The 20,064-nt window shown below is 46.3% G+C and overlaps 1 protein-coding gene across 5 annotated transcripts in view; it reads left to right on the top strand.

The window, feature by feature from the left end:
- The window catches only part of TBC1D1 (TBC1 domain family member 1), a 480,914-nt gene that overhangs the window by 415,617 nt on the left and 45,233 nt on the right, over positions 1 to 20,064 (top strand). For all 5 annotated transcript variants that reach the window (XM_029589471.1, XM_029589507.1, XM_029589478.1 and 2 more), the window contains one exon: positions 14,778 to 15,022. In XM_029589471.1, the coding sequence (XP_029445331.1) occupies positions 14,778 to 15,022 (245 nt within the window). The remainder of the gene's footprint in view (positions 1 to 14,777; positions 15,023 to 20,064) is intronic.

Genomic DNA, 20,064 nt, shown 5'->3' with positions numbered 1-20,064 from the left:
ACTATTTCTACTTGGCTAAGAACGTTGGATTTGAAAACTTTTGCCCACTTTGAATTTGCCATCCATATGCTTAAATCAGTGGTTCTCAACCTTTTTTTTTGTCCGGGACACCCCTGACAGATAGTTCTCACAGGTATGACACTGAACATGTGACCATCATGGGGCTAAATGTAAACATGCACTCTGCATCCACAGCAATGAGTGCAGAGCAGATCTAGGGCATTATCCTGTACAACTCGCCATACAAAAAAGATATTCTGGTTCTGATGACATCTCAGTAAAAGAAAAACAAACTCCCTTTACTACCAGGCACAATAGCCTTCCTTATGAAAATACACTAATTTACCACTAATGTATATCCTATTGAGAAAACACAACAAATAAGATTGATACAAATGCCTACATGCTAGGAAAATACCTCACCTCGGTCACACACCCAGAACTGACCTTCACCAAGTACAGAAAAATCACAAATTATAAATATGGAGACAGAAACTGGAATGGAAAACCAAAAAAGTCACTTTGCATGCAGTGCGAACTTGGAGAATTGGAAAGAGAAATATAGCACCTAACAGACACTCAGGATTTGCAATAATGCACACAAACTAAACCCGCACAAAGTTACACCTATATTATGGAACACACTCAAACAGTAACAACCCTATCTAAGAAATACAACTATTAAACCAGGCCTTAAACACTAATACATTTCCTATTGGGAAAACAGAATCAGCCAAGCTGCTATAGAGCCCCACACAGAAATAATTGTAAAGCTAAACTAAAAATGTACAAAACAGCTGCTGAACAGAATAATATCCAACAATTAAAAACTCATAAAAATTATTAAAACATGTCCAAATATCAATAAAATATTTCAAAACAGCAGACATTGCATAATACCCAATAATTAAAATGGCAGTCAATCAAGAAAAATAAATCTAAAAAGCCACCTTTACTTACCCTCTCCAGCAACTCTCCTACTCCTTTCCCTTCCAGGCCAATAGCACTCACCAGAAGCAGCAAGGGCTGCTGAAGCTCTGTCTTCAGTCCTCTTCCTTAGCGCCCACAATTAGACAGACAGACACACACACACACACACACATACACACCCCACGACCAGTCTCGGTCTCTCTCACACCAGTCATCTTCCTGACCAGTCTCGGTCTCTCTCACACCAGTCATCTTCCTGACTAGTCTCGGTCTCTCTAACACACACAAACTCACCAAAAAACTTCTTCCTTCACTGCAGGGACGGACTCCAGTTCCGCCGCAGCTTTACTCCAGCGGGCCTTCTTTTTTTGCCGCCACAGGGAGGGACTCCTCTGGCAGCCTTGCTTGGTCGGGGTCAGGTTTTTCTCTTCACCGCCACCGGGATGGGCTCCCGTGGCAGCCTTGCTTGGTCGGGGTCGGGTTTTCCTCTTCACCGCCCATGGGGATGGGCTCCCATGGCGTCCTTGCTTCGTCGAGGTTCGACACTGCCATTCCTCCCACCCCACCCCTGGGCTATGCGATGCCTACCTCACCAGCCAATCAAAAGCTTCCTCCCTTCTTCCTACTCCCACTGGCAGGTAGAATGGAGGATGCTTCCGATTGGCCTGCGCGGGAGCAGGCAGAATGAAGGAGGATTCCCATTGGGCAGTGGGGGTAGGAAGAAAGGAGGCTTCCAATTGGCCTATGGGGGCTGGAAAAAGTGAGAAGGAAAGTACAACTGGGCAGTGGGATACCTGGAGACGCGAAACACTGGTTGAGAAGCGCTGGCTTAAATGATACATAGCTGAGGTATTCTCATAGAGGAGGATCTTAAATAAGTATGCGCGCTCGTACTTTTGTTCGTGCAACCGGCGCGAACAAAAGTACGCTGGATTTTATAAGATACACGGGTAGCTGCGCGTATATTATAAAATCCGGGGTCGGCGCGCGCAAAGCTGCGCAAAATCGGCAGCCTGCGCGCGCCGAGCTGCGCAGCCTGCCTCCGTTCCCTCCGAGGCCGCTCCGAAATTGGAGCGGCCTCGGAGGGAACTTTCCTTCCGCGTCCCCCCACCTTTGTTGTGCAAGTTACGCCTGCTTCAAGCAGGCGTAACTTGCGTGCGCCGCCTCTGCATCCCCCGGCACAGGCCGCAGTGCCGGGGGACTCGGGACCACCCTCCCGGCCCGCCCCTGGACCTGCCCTGGACCGACCCCGGGCACGCCCCCTCCTGCTCCTTTTACGAAGCCCTGGGACTTACGTGTGTCCCGGGGCTTTGCGCGCGCCGGCGGCCTATGCAAAATAGGCGCGCAGGGCTTTTAAAATCTAGCCCATAGTGTGCTGATATTTTTTATTAATTTCTCAGATATCTAATCAGATTTCAGCAGTGACAGTCTTTCTCTTTGCATATGATTAAACAGATACATCCTTCTCTGGAGTAGAAAGACTTGATTTCAGTGGTTTAAGCCTTTATTGTATGTTTAGGTCTTTCAAATTCCAGATTGCATAGTCTTGAAGTCCTGCAAAATAATGCAGCTTGCTTAATCAGTGGGCTTAATAAGAGTGAACATGCATCCCCCTTTGCTGAACAAGTTTCTTTTGCTTCCTGTGGTTTTTTTTGCATGCTATTTAAGGCTGTAATTTTTATATTTACCCTTGAATTTATTTTGTATTTATGGTTTCCTCTGTTCCTACAAGGACACTTATGTCCATATAGGAAACTTCTTTAGAGGTATGTTCTTTGAGCACTATTCATTTAGAGAAAACCAGGGAAAAATCATTGGTTTATGCTAGACCATATGCATGGATCTTCTTGCTGGCGAGAGTATAGGGTTTTAGGTAACATTAGGACTATGGTAAAATGACTTTTTAAGATGGCCTTTAACCTAGCTGCTAGAAATGGCTGCTTTTCATTCATTTTTTATATAATTTTAATTGTAATTTTGTTCTATTTATGTAAATGTAATTAGTATGTTTGTTTCTAGATTTCTTTTCTTTATGAAATGAAAATTTGTATTTGGTCCTTTTGTGCTCCACTGAGGGCAAATTTTATATGATTTGATAGACTATAAAATTAAATAATAAATAGGATAACTATATTTTGAGGCTTTGTAAGTGAAGCTGCATCTGAGGAAAACGTTATGGGCCTGGAACCAAGGTTAGGCTGCATGCATTTGTATCTGTAAAAGACGTAAAGATGTAAATAACAAATGAACAAAAAAGCAGGTTGAAAAATAGCAATCAGAAAAACAAGATACCTAAAAGGTTAAAAAAAAAAATTTTAAACCAAAGGAGAAAAGCTACATCAGTAAAATAAAAATAAATGAGCCCACATACAAGGAAGGTCTAAAATGTTAAGATTTGTAAGTTTATAGCACTTGGCGTACAGTACAGGATGTGCTTTTGCTAACTACTCTGTAAATTATATGTTATAGACATTACAGTTCAGGAATTGATTGTAGCCCTCAAAATTATTATAGTACATCAGTGCTAAACATTTGCCATCATTGATTAATGCTATTCAAGCATTTGAATTTCTCTGAGGATGCGCAGGATGGCGGTCCTCACAGTGGGTGAATCAGATATAGCACAGCATGAAAAACTTACATCAGAGTTTCTAGATGTTTGACTGAGCCTCTTTAAGCATGTTCAACATGCATTATACCACGCATCCAAGCAGGGTCTCCTTCAGTCTCTTCCACGGAGTCTGTCAACTCGCAGTCAGGTGAGAGCCTCAATTTTCCTAACTTTTGGCCTGCTTTTCAAAAAAACATTTTCAAGATTTTTTCCTTCTCTGTCTCATGGGGGTCCCCAGTTCTCCTGTTAGCATCCAGGTTTTTCAACAGTTATCAATAAGTTTCTTTTAGTGGTCGATATCTCCAGGGCAGTGGTGCATTTGGTGTCCACTGGCCATTGAAGGCCACCACCATTGATTTCTGTCTCATGTCCCTTTAATTTTGTGATGATCTGTCCACGTCGAGATTTAAGTGATGCCCCACCAGTGCATGAGGACTATGTCTTTCATGGACCCCCATGATAGCTGTGTCCTCTGCCTTGGGGTATTGCACGACGTCTAGGGTTACAACAAGTGCGCCAGGATGACCCCGAAAGAATAAGATCCAGCTTAACAAGATGCAGCACCTCATTGGGCCGGATAAGACTCATCCATTGGCCTCAGAGCCACACAGATGGACACCAAGCCATCGACATCAGCGGGGCTGTCAGTCCCATCAAGATCGTCAGCTGAAAGGGTTGCCGGAGACTGGCCATCGTCTGGCTTCTCCAGGACAAGGATGTTTTGTTCCTCATCATCAACCTCAGGACTGGGTAAGGACCATGCGGAGCATCAAGGGAAGCTTGTAGGTAAGTTTATGGGTTCAGGAACCTCTCTACTACAGGGCACTTCCGGTTCCCCTACCTCACTTCATGATCCTAAATTCAGGAAAAGACAATGGTTTTTCTCCACAGAATTACTTTTATTTATCAGGTTTTACAGGATTAGCCTTTAGAAGATAACAGCAACACATGTCTCTACATCCTTGCTACTGAGCACCCGTTTACCCTAAAGAAAGTTCTGTAAATGGGTGGTTTAAAACATGCCATAAACCTTAGCCTGCCTAATATATTAATACTTATGGCTAACTTACTATCCCTGACCCCAACTTCAGGCGATTTCTCTTTGTTTTCCTCTGAAGCAGGCTCTGGCTGGAGATCTGGAGAGCCAACTGAGGAGGGGGCTTGCTTCCTGGTCTGGTACTGGCTGAGCTGCTGGGCTTCTCTCTGCTCCTGGCTGTCTCAGACTTTGCACCATTGTTAGTTCCCAGGCAGAGTGTTTCCTCTCTCCAGTCTTCTGGCCACACCTAGGCTTCTCCCTCCTCGATAGCAGGGGGTGCTGGGGCTGCTTCGGTTTTGCTCTTCTTCCCCCCCTTCTTATTTGCCCCATATATGAATAAGTTTGTGCATAATCATGTAGTGGGTCGAAGATCTTTGCCACATTGCAGGTCTCTTCCCCCTCCCCTTGTCCTCGGGGGGGGGGGGGGGGGATCCTGCCAATCTGGACCAGAACTGAAAGCCATGTCAGCTTTATCTCCATTTCAGAATGCTCCCCCTTCATCCATGGGTGGGGGCACCTTTGCCTTATGGATTTCCCTTGGCCAGACAGTGACTTCTGTTTTTGAGCTAAAGTTGCTGCATTGTCCCTCTGCCTTGGTTTATTTACACAGGAGCTTACAAACAAGCAGATCTTAAGTATCCTTTAGTTCTGGTTAAGGTTTTCATCTGGGCAAAGTTTCTTGTTTCCACAGAGACAATGTTTTTGGCCTGTCAGCATATTTGTCAGCATCCCTCTTTGGCTATTATGATTCATATTGGGTGCTTTCAGTTGTTAAAAATGGGATTTCTCCCTACAAAGCCAAAGAAGCATTGGCTTCGATCCCTGTCAATGCACAGTGCAGGGCACATGGAGATGCACCAGCTTCTGCTGTGATGCCCCTGAAGTGACCCCGCGGCGAGGAGTTCCAATTTTCCGTCAATGCTGGGGGTGCACCACAGAATCTATCAGTCCTGATGCCAGCCACCAATCCTCCTCTCAGTTCCAAAGAGGAGCTGGTTACACCACCTCCATCCCAGCCTGGGTTGGCATCTGATGTTCAAGGAGGAACTGGAGAGATGTGTGCAGCTGGCTGTCGAGAAGGCAATGCATGGCCTTGGCATCGCAGCACCACTGGCACCAGCATTGCTGCTCCTTGAGCCACAGTTGGAATCCCTGCATGCGCTCATCGATGTGTTACTGACCCATCCAGCGTCTATTCCCGGGGTGGCATCGATGCTCTGCGGGGTACCACTGCTGCTGATCCAGTCATTGTTGTCTGATCCTCGAAGGCAGAAACACCCCCTAGACTAGCAAACATACTGGGGCTTATGGCCCCATGTCCATTTCCATTGGTGCCTGCATCGCTGGACAAAGACTGAGCGCCCAGAGTCCCATCCCCGGTCAATGATAGAAGGGATGAGAACAAGTATGACCCTGGGGGAATGATTCATCCGTGGTCTCTGACGATGCTTCTAATGGTCTCCCCTCATATCTATCTATCTCCAGAGGAGTGAAGGAAGTCCCTGCCAGAGGACCTCTCCTTCACAGCGTGTGTCCAGTTGATTATGGAAGCCATCCCCTTTCAATTAATGACGGAAGAGGATGTCAGTCACAGAATGCTCAATATCCTCCAGTTCATGGAGCCTCCCAACAAGACTGTGACAGTCCCAGTGCATGAGACCCTTGTGGAGTTGCTGTTGGGGATGTGGGAACACTCCCTCACAGTGCCTCCCATGAACAGGAATGTAGACGTGGTTTATCTCATCCAGAAGGCTCTCAGATTCGACAAGCATCAGCTGCCCCACCAATCAGTGGTAGTCAAATCCACTCTCAAGAAGGCCAAGCGTTCTCAGAGACCCATTACTTGGTGCCCCCAGGAAAAGATCACAGAGCAATGGACACTCTTATGAGAAAGGTATTCCGGGGTTTATGCTTATTGCCTGCATAGCTGCTTACCAGCTCTACATCAGCCAATTCATGCAGGACATCTGGAAGCAGGCGCAGGATGTTGCTGAGCAACTGCCTCAGCAGCAGCAAGACACATTCCTGTCGCTTGGCTTAAATGGCCAGGAGTGCAGAAAACATGAGATCTTCCCCACCTATAATGTTTTTGAAACTGCATCGAGGGTCTCTCCAATGGAAATCAGTGCCCACAGACTTGCATGGCTGCTGGCCTTGGATCTCAGACCAGAGGTGCAGGAGCAACGTGCTGACTTGCTGTGCACTGGAGAGAATCTCTTCAGAGAAGGTCAAGGACGCGGTGGCCCAGATCTGGGACCACCATGTAACCCTTCAGCAGCTCTCCACCAGCCCTCCAGACGTGCCCTTCTCATCCCGGAAGTTGGCAAGGAAGTAACTTCTCCCCGAGGAGTTATCCTCTCTCCTCCTGTAAATACCACCAGGGCTCTTGTAGCCATCCCAGGCAGCAAAGAGGCTTGAAACCCCAGCTGGCACCTCAGGCAATTCCAGGAACCAGGTTTTGACTGGATTATAGGGAGTATAGCCCAGTCGCCTGTATCCAGGGTGATGAAACTGCCAGTCAGAGGAAGGCTGTGGTTCTTTGCAAACCAGTGGCCCAGTGTAACCTCAGACCAGTTGGTTCTGTCCATCATCCACCAAAGGTGCCAATTGAACTTATTAGATGCCACACCAAATTGCCCCTGAGCCTGTTTTAGGGCCCATAGCACATCAGGAGGTGCTAATAACGGCGCTCTCCTTCCTCTTAATGGCCAGATAGGTTGAACCCATTCCACTAGAGCAAAGAGGGGCAGGGATTTTATTCCTGGTACTTCCTGATACCAAAGAAAACTGTAGGACTCCATCCTATTCTAGACTTAAGAGACTTGAACAAATTTATCAAAAAACAAAAGTTCAAGATGATTTCCCTAGGCATCTTGATCCCCTTTTTTCAAAAAGGGGACTGGCTATGCTCCTTAGAACTAAGACACACATACACACCTCGAGACCTTCCCAAGACACTGGAAGTATCTCCAATTCATGGTGGGAAAGCAGCACTTCCAGTATTGCGTGCTGCCATTTGGGCTTATGTCAGCTCCACGTGTCTTTATGAAATACCTGGCCGTGATGGCAGTTCACCTTCGCAGACTTGGGAGTTTACATTTTCCCATATCTGGATGATTGGCTGGTCAAGAGCACATCCCGAGTGGAGGCTGACGGATCCATGCACTTGGCCATCTGGGTGCTAGAGACACTAGAGTTTGTCATCAACTACCCCAAGTCCCATCTCAGCCCATCACCTCGACTTTATTGGAGCCCTGCTAGACCTGGCTCAGGCCAAGGCATAGAAACATAGAAATGACAGCAGAAGACGACCAAATGGCCTATCCAGTCTGCCCAGCAAGCTTCCACACTTTTTTTCTCTCTCTCTCATACTTATCTGTTACTCTTGGCCTTTAGTAATCTTTTGGTTCTATTTCCCTTCCACCCCCGCCATTAATGTAGAGAACAGTGCTGGAACTGCTTCTAAGTGAAGTATTAATGTAACCTTTTGGTTCTAGTTCCCTTCCACCCCCGCCATTAATGTAGAGAGCAGTGCTTGACTGCTTCTAAGTGAAGTATCTAGCTTAATTGGTTAGGGGTGGTAACCGCTGCAATAAGCAAGCTACTCCCACGTTTATTTGTTTACCCAGCCTGTGCAATTCAGTCCTTGTTGGTTGTTATATGAATATAAATCCACTTTTCTTTATTTCCCCCTGCCGTTGAAGCAGAGAGCTTCTCTGGATATGTATTGAAAGTGAAGTATCAGGCTTAATTGATTCGGGTAGTAACCGCCGTAGCAAGCAAGCTACACCCATGTTTATTTGTTTACCCAGACTGTCGGTAAGGCTGAATGCCTTACGAGGCTTCCAATTGCTGCTTGCGCCAGCCCCCATACCGGAACCAGCTCCCTCGATGTTTGCACCGCTCCTCAAGTGCCTCGAAACGCTCATCGGTGCCTTACTGACTCAACCTGTGCCACTAGACATGTTGGTACAGAGTCGTCCATTGAGGCATCCGCAGGTCCCGATTCCAGTACCGGGTTCCTCGGAGGAGGAAGAATCGATTCCAGGCCAGATCCCTCCACGGGAACCACAGATGCCGGAACCCATGCCAGGTCCATTGGGGCTATCTGTGCCCGAGCGCACCCCATCTGCTCCGGTGCCCTTGATGCCAGCACAGATTTCATTGATGCCGGTGCCGCATCAATCGATGCCTCCCTGCCCTCTCGGCTTTGACATACTTCCTCCCTCAAGAAGCCCACCGGGAGGAAGATGCATTCTCAGATGATTCTTCACAAGCTTCCGAGGACTTTCTCTGAAAGCCTTCACCCCCGGAAGAAAGGTGACGATCTCTTCCGGAAGACCTCTCCTTTGCAAGTTTCGTCAAGGAGATGTCTGAGACTATCCCATTTTCACTAGTTACAGAGGAAGACGCTCGCCACAAGATGTTGGAGGTCTTACAATTCGTAGATGCTCCAAAAGAGATAATGGCAATACCAGTGCATGAAGTTCTTCTTGACCTCTTGTACCACCTGTGGGACCATCCAGGTATTGTACCTCCAGTCAACAGAAAGACAGATGCTACGTACCTGGTCCAACAAGCCCCAGGTTTTCAAAAAGTCAGCTGCCCCACCATTCTGTAGTTATTTATTTATTTATTTTATTTATTTATAACTTTTATATACCAGCATTCGTAAAAAAAAAACATCGTCGGTTTACAGACAACTGAGAAAGGAAATTACAATGATAGATGGAGGAAGGATAGGAAGTTAAAAGGTGACAACTTTACTGTAGAGCCAACGGGCGCCACAGTTATTAAATGAGATTACATGTGGTTAACCAGGTTGGACATAAATTAATTATATACAAGAGGCGACAGAGTGGGGGGTAGCGCGGGGTGGGGGATGAAGCGCATAGGGGAGGCGGGGTGGGGTAGGAACTGTACAAGGGGGCAGGTGGTGGCGATGGGAAGGAGAGGTGGTGACTGAATATCAGGAAGCCATAAAATGAATGGGGTGGTGAGGGAGGGAGGGTGTGGAATCAGCTCAGAAAAAGGCTAAATGATCGCATCTACATTCCTCTGCTCCTGGTAAGGAACAAAGGGCATTGGAAACATTAGGACGAAGAGTTTTTCAAGGGTCCATGTTGATAGCGTGAATAGCAGCATATCAACTATATATGACCCAATATAATAGAAATCTCTGGAAACAAGTCCAGGAGCTTGCGGAGACATTACCACAGCAACAACAGGAGACCTTGTCTTCCATCCTACTAAAAGGATTGGAAACAGGCAAATATGAGATCAGAGCTGCCTAAGACTCTTTCGAAACAGCATCCAGATTTTCGGCAGCGGGCATCAGCGCTAGGTGCTGAGCCTGGCTCAAGGCCTCAGACCTACACCCGGAAGTGCAGGACAGGCTTGCAGATCTACCCTGTACAGGAGACAGCCTGTTCGGGGACAAGATCCAGGATGCAGTGGCCCAGTTAAGACTATCATGAGACACTGCGTCAGTTGTCAACTGTCTCCCCTGATGTTCTCTCCATAGCCTGCAGGGGCACACGTAGGGACTCCAGGAAACACAGCTACAGGCCACACAGATGTTACCCTCCTGCGTCCCGCTCACGACCAGCTCGGGCACCTTAGAGGGGACATGCACGCCAAGCAACAACACCTAGACCACAGTCAGCTCCACAAGCTGGCCCTGCAGCTGGATTTTGACTCCTTTCCAGAGAGCAGCAGCCATTCTCCAGTGGGGGGCCGCCTTTGCCACTTTGCAACAAATTGACACCCAATTACCACAGACCAGTGGGTATTGTCCATTATAACCCACGGTTACTATATAAATTTTTCAAAAATACCTCCGGACTTCCCACCCAATCTATTCTGGAGCTGGGACGATCACACAGGAATACTCGAATCAGAGCTCTCGACCCTTCTGTCGGCCAGAGCCGTGGAACCGGTTCCACCGAATCAGCAGGGGAGAGGGTTCTACTCCAGATATTTCCTAATTCCAAAAAAGACCGGCATCCTCCAGCCTATTCTGGATCTCTGTGCCTTGAACACATTTCTTCACAAGGAATGGTTCAGAATGGTATGCCTAGGCACCATGCTTCCTCTGCTACAACAGGGGATTGGCTCTGCTCTCTGGACCTTCAAGACACATATGCTCACATTGCAATCTTCCCTCCTCATAGCAAGTATCTGCGATTCGTGGTGGGTTACAGGCACTATCAATACAGGGTTCTGCCATTCTCGCCTCGGCACCCCGAGTGTTTACGAAGTGCCTGGTAGACATGGCTGCACAGTTACACAGCAGGGGCGTATATGTTTTTCCATACTTAGACGACTGGCTCATAAAAAGCCAGTCCAAACAAGGAGCCCTAGACTCCTTCAGTCTCACCATAAGACTTCTAAACTGATTGGGATTTCTAATCAATTACTCCAAATCCCGTTTAACACAGTCTCACCATCTCCTTCATAGGAGCAGAACTGGACATGACACTAGCCAAGGCATTCTTAGCCAACGACCGCGCGATTATGCTGTCCAGCCTTGCCAGCTCTATCCACTGTCGGCAAATAGCCTCCGCTGGCCACCTACTCAAGTTGCTTGGCCATATGGCATCAACAGTCCACGTTACCCCAATGGCACGCCTCACCATGAGAGTGACACAGTGGACTCTAAAAGCTCAGTGGCGACAAGCTACTCAACCGCTTTCGTCCTTGGTACACATCACCAGCCAGCTTCGTCTGTCCCTTGCCCGGTGGACACACAAAACCAGCTTACAAGTGGGTCTTCCTTTCCAGCAACTGGCTCCTCAGGTGACCTTAACCACGGACACTTCCAACCTAGGTTGGGGAGCCCATGTCCAAGGCCTTCAAACTCAATGGACTTGGACAACAGCCGAAGCAACCCATCAAATCAACTTTCTGGAGCTTCGGGCAATGCGGTATGCCCTTTATGCATTCATGGACTGCCTCTCCAACAAAGTTGTCTTGATTCAAACGGACAACCAAGTTACAATGTGGTACCTGAACAAACAGGGGGGCACAGGCTCTTACCTGCTCTGCCAGGAGGCAGCACAGATTTGGGCCTGAGCCCTGTCGCATTCCTTACTATTGCGAGCCACTTATCTAGCAGGCACACAGAATGTACAGGCGGACCACCTCAGCCAACATTTCCAGCAACACGAGTGGTCTCTGGAACCCCTCGGTCACGAACAGAATCTTGCACCGGTGGGGTCAACCGACCATCAAACTCTTTGCGTCCAGTCAGAACCACAAAGTGGAACGCTTCTGCTCCCTGCACAGGGACAGACAAGCACCAGCTATGGATGCCTTTGCCCGTCCCTGGAACACTGGCCTGCTATATGCGTATCCTCTGATTCCGCTAATAAGCAAGACTCTCGTGAAGCTACAACAGGACTGAAGCTTAATGATACTCATAGCCCCATATTGGCCACGCCAAGTTTGGTTCCCCATACGTCGCGACTTCTCTGTCCAAGAACCCATTCACCTGGACACGTCGCCCAACCTAATAACACAATCAAGGCACGTTACGCCACCCGAACCGCCAGACCCTGTCTCTGACGGCATGGATGTTGAAAAGTTGATACTACAACCACTCAATCTTTCTAGTGATGTCTCTCAAGTCCTCATAGCTTCACGGAAGCCTTCCATGTGGAGGTCTTACCGCTCTAAATGGAAGAGATTTACCTTGTAGTGCACACAGAAGGACTTGGTCCCCTTTTCTTGCCCCACATCGAATCTGTTAGACTATCTCTGGCACCTCTCGGAATCTGGTCTCCAAACGTCATCTATCCGAGTACACCTTAGTGCCATCTCTGCTTACCATCAAGGAGTAGGGGATTCCCTGATAACGGCTCAACCCCTGATGAGTCACTTCATTCCATGAGAGGTTTATTACAGCTTAAGTCGTGACATGGGACCTCAATGTGGTCCTTGCATGGCTCATGCACACTCCTTTTGAGCCCTTGCACTCCTGCAAACTCAGATACCTTACATGGAAAGTACTTTTCCTAGTAGCCAATCACGTCTGCTCTCAGGGTAAGTGAATTACAGGCCCTTGTGACCTACTCACCCTCCACAAGGTTCCTCCATGACCGGTGGTTCTCCGCACTCACCCTAAATTCCTTCCTAAGGTGGTAACGGATTTCCACTTAAATCAGTCCATAGTCCTGCCCACTTACTTCCCAAGGCCTCACGCTCACCTAGGTGAGCGAGCTCTGCACTCCTTGGACTGTAAGCATGTGCTTGCATTTTATTTAGACCGCACCATAGTCCATAGGAAGTTCACCCAACTCTGTTTCTTTTGACAAAAACAAGCTTGGAGTTCCGATGGGCAAGCAGACGCTGTCCAACTTGTTGGCAGCCTGCATTGCATTCTGCTACCAGCAAGCAGGCCTTCCACTGCAGGGACAAGTGAAGGCACACTCCGTCAGAGCCATGGCAACATCAATAGCACATTACCGTTCAGTACCGATTGCTGACATCTGAAGAGCTGCGACATGGAGCTCTCTCCACACCTTCGCAGCTCACTACTGTCTAGACAAGGCTGGACGACAAGACTTTGTCTTTGGCCAGTCTGTACTAATGAATTTATTCCTAGTGTAGAAACCCATCTCGTCCTATCTCGACCTGCTGTGAATTTCAGGCTGCCTCATGATTGCCAACAGTTGTGCCTGGTGCACATTTTGAGTGTGGTTGGCCTCCAGTGTTATGAGTCAGCCTGTAGGTTGCTATTCACCCATATGTGAGGACTATCATCCTGCTTGTCCTGGGAGAAAACAGAGTTGCTTATCTGTAACAGGTATTCTCCCAGGACAGCAGGATTTTAGTCCTCACGAAACCCACCCCGTGGAGTTGGGTTCGATACTGTTTACTTATTTTATTTTTTGCTCGTACTCTTGCTACAAACGAGACTGAAGTGGGGATCCTTGGTGGCTACAGGGTTAGTGGCATGCTGAGTATGCTCAGTGTGCCAGTCAAAGTTCTAGAAACTTTGACAAAAGTATTCTGTGTCAGGGCTCCATCTGATGATGTCACCCAAATGTGAGGACTAACATCCTGCTGTCCTGGGAGAACACCTGTTACAGGTAAGCAACTCTGCTTTCTCTCAACAAAATGGAATAAAACTTTTTCCAGGTTTCAGTGCTTAATGTCAGTTTTTCCAATAGAAAAACACGTGCAGAAAAGCTCAGTAAGCAAGACCTTTAAAATGGTAGTACTAAATAAGTTTGTTAGAATATCAACGTTTCTGATTTTTTTTTTTGGGGGGGGGGGGGGATTTAGCTCTTTCTTTTCTTGTCTTATTTCGGTTTCTTTTCTAATACTGTTCAAGCCACAGAAATGTGTGTAGTTTAAAAAGAAAAAAAGTGGGACATAAAGATGTACCTTTTTTGTTATTATTATTATTATTATTATTATTTTGACTGTAGTCATGTTTTTAAAAGTCACTTTCCTGACATCCACTCTTCAGTTCATGCTGTGCCCATGCAAGAATTGGCCTGCATGAGGTTCTAATTAAGATCAGCACATCAGCATTCCAATTTACTCAGGTTTATAATGACTGGCATGAATAAATATGAGCAGTTTTCAAGACATTTAAAATGTCTCTTGAGGAGTGGATAAATAAGATGAGCCAAGAGGAATCTTCATGATATAGATTGTTTTTTAGTTGCTTACTTATCTTGTAAGTCTCACAGAGATTACAATTAAATTAAAAGAAGTAATACAAATCTAAAACGGATTGTTTTAAGGCATAGTGATTTTTCAGCAAATAGTGAGCCAATCAAGTTTGGATTACATGGTTTAGGTTAGGAGGCTTTGTGAAAAGGATCTCACACTGTCCTTGTTAACCATTAGGTGTCACTGTTGTAGCTCATGTAAACAGGTCATAGCTAAAAGGGAAGGGAAGTGTGCTTTTTCTTTAGTTATTGATAGAGAAGTTAAGACATGGTTTTATACTACCTTTTATCAGGGCTGTAGCAATAATCTATGTAAAGTTATTCATTTTATTAGAAAAATACATAATCCTAGAGGGCCAAGGGCAAGTTGATTTTACATTGTTTACTTAGTAATGCTAGTCTTAAAAGTTGACTTAAGAAGATAAGACTGCTTCAAAAGATTTTTTTTTTGACTTGCTTAGATTGTAGGGTTTAAAAAAAACTGTGTTTGAATTGCTAACCTCATTTGTTTTTATAGGCCGCACCTTCCCAACACACCCTTACTTCTCTGTACAACTGGGAGCAGGACAGCTGTCACTCTACAACATTCTGAAGGCCTATTCTCTCCTGGATCCAGAAGTAGGCTACTGCCAAGGCCTGAGTTTTGTGGCAGGAGTTCTGTTACTTCACATGAGCGAAGATGATGCTTTCAAAATGTTAAAGTTTCTTATGTATGAAATGGGTATGAGGAAGCAGTATCGACCTGACATGATTATTTTACAGGTACAGTATTGATCATATTTGACCCATACAACTTAAAAAGATGAAATCAAATAGGTGTACATGTATAGTAATGAATATTTATAGTAACAAAACTGTTGCACTATGCAGAAAGGAAGATCTCAAAATCATTTAGAAATGCATGTTCAGGATATCTCCGCTGCATTCAACGCTATTGATCATACCATTTTATTGAATAGACTCAGAGAAAGTGATGTTGATGGGAGTTCCTTCACTTTCTTCTGCTGCAGCCGCTGAAGGGTCGACTTGGCCTTATATTTCAGATCATTGCCATGTAGGAAAGTCCAAGTGTGTCCTGTGCACATCTTCCTGGCTGATAAATGCAAATTCTTCTCCAATATTTTCTGATAAGATGCTGCATTCATCCTGCCTTCAATTTTCACTAAATTCCCTGTGCCGCTGTAGCTCACACACCCTCAAAACATTAGAAATCTAACTCCATGCTTCAAGTCAGGAATGGTCTGCTTCTCTTCATAGCATTTACGGTTGCGACCAGAAAGTTCAATTTTGGTCTCATCGCACTAAATTATTTTGTTCCAGAACTTTAGAGGCTTCTCTAGGTACTGTTTGGTATATTGAAAGCGGGCTGTTTTGTGGCATTGGTGCAGCAATGGCTTTTTTTCTGGCAACTTTACTATGCAACCCATTTTTGTTCAAGTATTTCCTCATTTTGCAAGCTGAAACACCCACACCACTTTGTTTCAGAGAGGCCTGCATTTCAGTAGAAGTTGCTTGTGGATTTTTCTTTGCATCCCAACAAATTTTCCTGGCAGTCTTTCTTTATCTACCTGACCATGGCTTGGTATTAACAGAACCCACCCACCATATTCAGTATTCTAATGTGTATGTCACACACCACTTGTACATTCAGAGAATGAGAGGATTTCCAAGGCAGAAGACTGATGAGCAATGTTTTAAAAAAAATGTTCTTCGCAAAAAAGTTGGTGGATATGTGGCACTCCGTTTCAGAGTGGATGTTGACATCTAAAGCAGTAATAGAGTTTGAGAAGGCATGGGATAAGCATGGAGAATCCTTGGTTGCTAAAAATGGAGATAAGAGCGTGACCGAGTGGCACATGTTTTAAATGTTTATAGCCACTAAGGTATTTCAAACAAGAAAGGAAGACTTTAAATGTGCAATCAAAGATCCATCCCATAAACTGTAAAATAATCTATTTTGATATTAAAAAATAGGAAATGTGACTGATGGACCTATGATTATATTTAGGAATAAATATTAGGAAATTTATAGGAAGTAACAAGACTCCATATATGATGGCCCCTTAAATTAAATGGGATTTAATATCAAAATGTAGACTGATTATAGTACAGTTTATGGAAAGGATTTTTGATTAAGTGTTTATAGCGACATACTAGACTTTAAGCAATGAGTGTTGGGGGTTGCCAGAATGAATGGCAAAGTGATTAATATATGAGGTTTTGAAGTTCTAAAGGAAATATAGGTAATCACATGGCCAAGTTTTTCTGGCTGACTGTAATGGTAAACTTGACAAACAGTTGGGTCTGTCTGGCAGGATGCAAGTATTGCAGTAACTAGAAGACCTAGCAGAAACTCAGTCACATACGGCTCGATACAGTAAGGCCGCGGTAAAAACAGTGCGGCAGTGTCAGGCGCACCCTTCCTCCCCGCACCCATAGTTCTCTTCACTAACTCCCCGATACTCTCCTCTAATCGCATGCAAATGCATGCCGCGGCTGTGAAGCGTTAGGGAAGGGTTATGCCCGCGCAACCCATTTTACTGTATAGGCGCTGTAACAGCACCTATACAGTAACCTGGGTGCGCTGGTACCTGTCATTTCAAATGACATTTGAAATGACAGGCACCAGGAAGTGTAAAAAAGTGTAAAAAACAAAAAACCTGTGTGTTATATAAAAAAAAAATGTTAAATACCTGTCGGAGGGCCGTGGTTCCAGGCGGCCGGTGGGCGGCGGGCAGCCATCAGCGGCATCCTGTAGTCCCTTCTCCCGATTTCGCACAGGCGGGTCGGCAGCGGGGGGGGGGGGCGGGCAGCCATCAGCGGCATCCGGTAGTCCCTTCTCCCGATTTCGCACGGGCGGGTCGGCAGCAGGGGGGGGCGCCATCAGCGGCATCCGGTAGTCCCTTCTCCCGATTTCGCACGGGCGGATCGGCAGCGGGGGGGGGGCGGGCAGCCATCAGCGGCATCCGGTAGTCCCTTCTCCCGATTTCGCACGGGCGGGTCGGGAGCGGGGGGGCGGCAGCAGGATCCGGGACCGGCGGGTAGGCAGCAGCGGGGTCCGGGGGGCAGCGGCAGCAGGATCCAGCGTGTTCGATCGGGCAGGCAGGTAGGTGGCAAAATAAGGATGGCCGCCTGCACGGGAAAAGCGTGCAATTGGCCGCTGAAGACGTGCCAATTGCACGCTTTTCCCGTGCAGGCGGCCATCCCGTGCAGGCGGCCATCCTTATTTTGCCACCTACCTGCCTGCCCGATCGAACACGCTGGATCCTGCTGCCGCTGCCCCCCGGACCCCGCTGCTGCCTACCCGCCGGTCCCGGATCCTGCTGCCGCCCCCCCGCTCCCGACCCGCCCGTGCGAAATCGGGAGAAGGGACTACCGGATGCCGCTGATGGCTGCCCGCCCCCCCCCCGCTGCCGACCCGCCCGTGCGAAATCGGGAGAAGGGACTACCGGATGCCGCTGATGGCGCCCCCCCCTGCTGCCGACCCGCCCGTGCGAAATCGGGAGAAGGGACTACCGGATGCCGCTGATGGCTGCCCGCCCCGCCCCCCCGCTGCCGACCCGCCTGTGCGAAATCGGGAGAAGGGACTACCGGATGCCGCTGATGGCTGCCCACCGGCCGCCTGGAACCACGGCCCTCCGACAGGTATTTAACATTTTTTTTTATATAACACACAGGTTTTTTGTTTTTTACACTTTTTTACACTTCCTGGTGCCTGTCATTTCAAATGTCATTTGAAATGACAGGTACCAGCGCACCCAGGTTTTTTGTTTTTTACACTTTTACACTTACCGTAGCAGGCCCGAGCCTTGCTACTTTTTCGTTTGTTTTTTTTTTTGCTTCGGGAGGAGGGGACCGGACGGGACCAGGGCGGAGAAGCAATGTTTTTACTCTACACTACACTACACTAACTCCTACTAGGGGGAGGCGGTAAACTAGCAGGTTAAGGCTGCGGCAGAACAGCGGGTTACGGAGGAGATAATATTAGCGCCCGTTACAGTATCGCAGTGGAATAGCTAATTCCTTCATTATACAGCTTTTTCGTTCATTTACATGCTGGGTGCGGAAAGGGTTTAGGAAAGGGTTTAGGAAGCGCTAAGGACGCGTGAAACTGGGGACTGTATCGCTGAATGGCCTTACTCGTCTGTATTGTGCGCTCCCAGCACGTTACAGACGGGGAATCTTTAACTCAATGTTACTGTATCGACCTGCTAGTTGGGTTTATTTTTCAGTCTACACAGGAGACCTAGGAAGCCAAATGCTAAGAGATGACCATGCCAGTATTGCTAGCCATTTAGATCATCATATACATTTTTTATTACCTATGAGAAAAGTAGGGTGTAGGCTGGAACTAAGAGTGGATTTTATATGTTCATGTTCTGAAATAGTGAACATAAGATTTGCCATTTTGGGTCAGACCAAAGGTCCATTGAACCCAGTATCCTGTTTCCAACAGTGGCCAATCCTAATAACAAATTCTTGGCAGGATCCCAAAAAAATAGATAGATTCCATGCTGCTTATCCTGGGGATAAGCAGTGGATTTCCCCAAATCCACTTTAATAATTGTTTATGGACTTCTCTTCCAGGAACATGTTCAAACCTTTTTTAAATCCAGCTATACTAACAGCTTTTATCACATCATCTGGCAATAAATTCCAGAACTTAATTATGCATTCTGTGAAAAAAACACCTTTCTATTTGTATATACTTAGTAACTTCATTTTGTGCCCCCTAGTTTTTGCACTTTGTAAAAGAGTAAACAACCAATTTGCCTTTACTTGTTCTACTCCACTCATTTTATAGACCTCTATTGTATCTCCTCTCAGCTGACTCTCTCCAAGCTGAAGAGCCCTAATCTCACTAGCCTTTTCTCATAAGGGAATCATTTCTGTCCTGGATAAGGAGAGAGATCATGCAAGCGGTTACAATCTGTGGTTGGCAGCTGGGATGAATCCATTGCAGTGTGGACAGGAATAACTGGGCAGATTGGATGGGCCACTTGGTGTTTGTCTGCCATCCTCTACTATATTACTATGTTTCTGTTCTAATAGGTCTTTTCCATTATATGAGGTGGCATAAGAAGATAACATTTGCCATGCTGTGCCAGACCAAAGGTCCATCAAGCCCAGTGGCCAATCCAGGTCACAAGTACCTAGCAGAATTCCTAAATTCAATAATTCCTTGCTGCTTATCCCTGGAACTAGCAGTGGATTTTCCCAAATCCACATTAATAATTGTTTATGGCCTTTTTTTTTTTTCCAGGAACTTGTCCAAACCTTTTCTTAAACCCAGTTATACTAACAGCTTTTATCACCTCTCTGGCAACAAATTCCAGAGTTTGTCTCAAGTAAAAAAAAAAGTATTTTCTCCTATTTGTCTTAAATGTATCACCTAGTAACTTCATTGCATGTTTTTGAAAGTGTAAACATTTGCATTTACCTGTTCCAGTCCACTCACTTTAAAAATCTCTATTATATCTCCCCTCAGTCATGTCTTCTCCAAACTGAAGAGCCCTAATTTCTTTAGCCTTTCCTCATAGGGGAATCATTCCATCCCTTTTATCATTTTGGTCACCCTTCTCTGTGCCTTTTCCAATTCTGCTATATATTTTTTTGCAGTGCAGAAACCAGAACACACAGTATTCAAGGTGTTGTTGAACCATACAGCAATACAGAAGCATTGTGATATTCTCTGTTTTATTCTCCGTTCCTTTCCTAATAATTCCTAGCATTCTATTTGCTTTATTGGTTAGCTCCACACACTGGACAGAGGGTTTCAACATATTATCCATGATGATGCCTAG

The sequence above is a fragment of the Rhinatrema bivittatum genome, chromosome 1, assembly GCF_901001135.1.
Source record: "Rhinatrema bivittatum chromosome 1, aRhiBiv1.1, whole genome shotgun sequence".
Taxonomy (NCBI): Eukaryota; Metazoa; Chordata; class Amphibia; order Gymnophiona; family Rhinatrematidae; genus Rhinatrema; species Rhinatrema bivittatum.
This window is presented reverse-complemented; position numbering and strand designations above follow the sequence as displayed.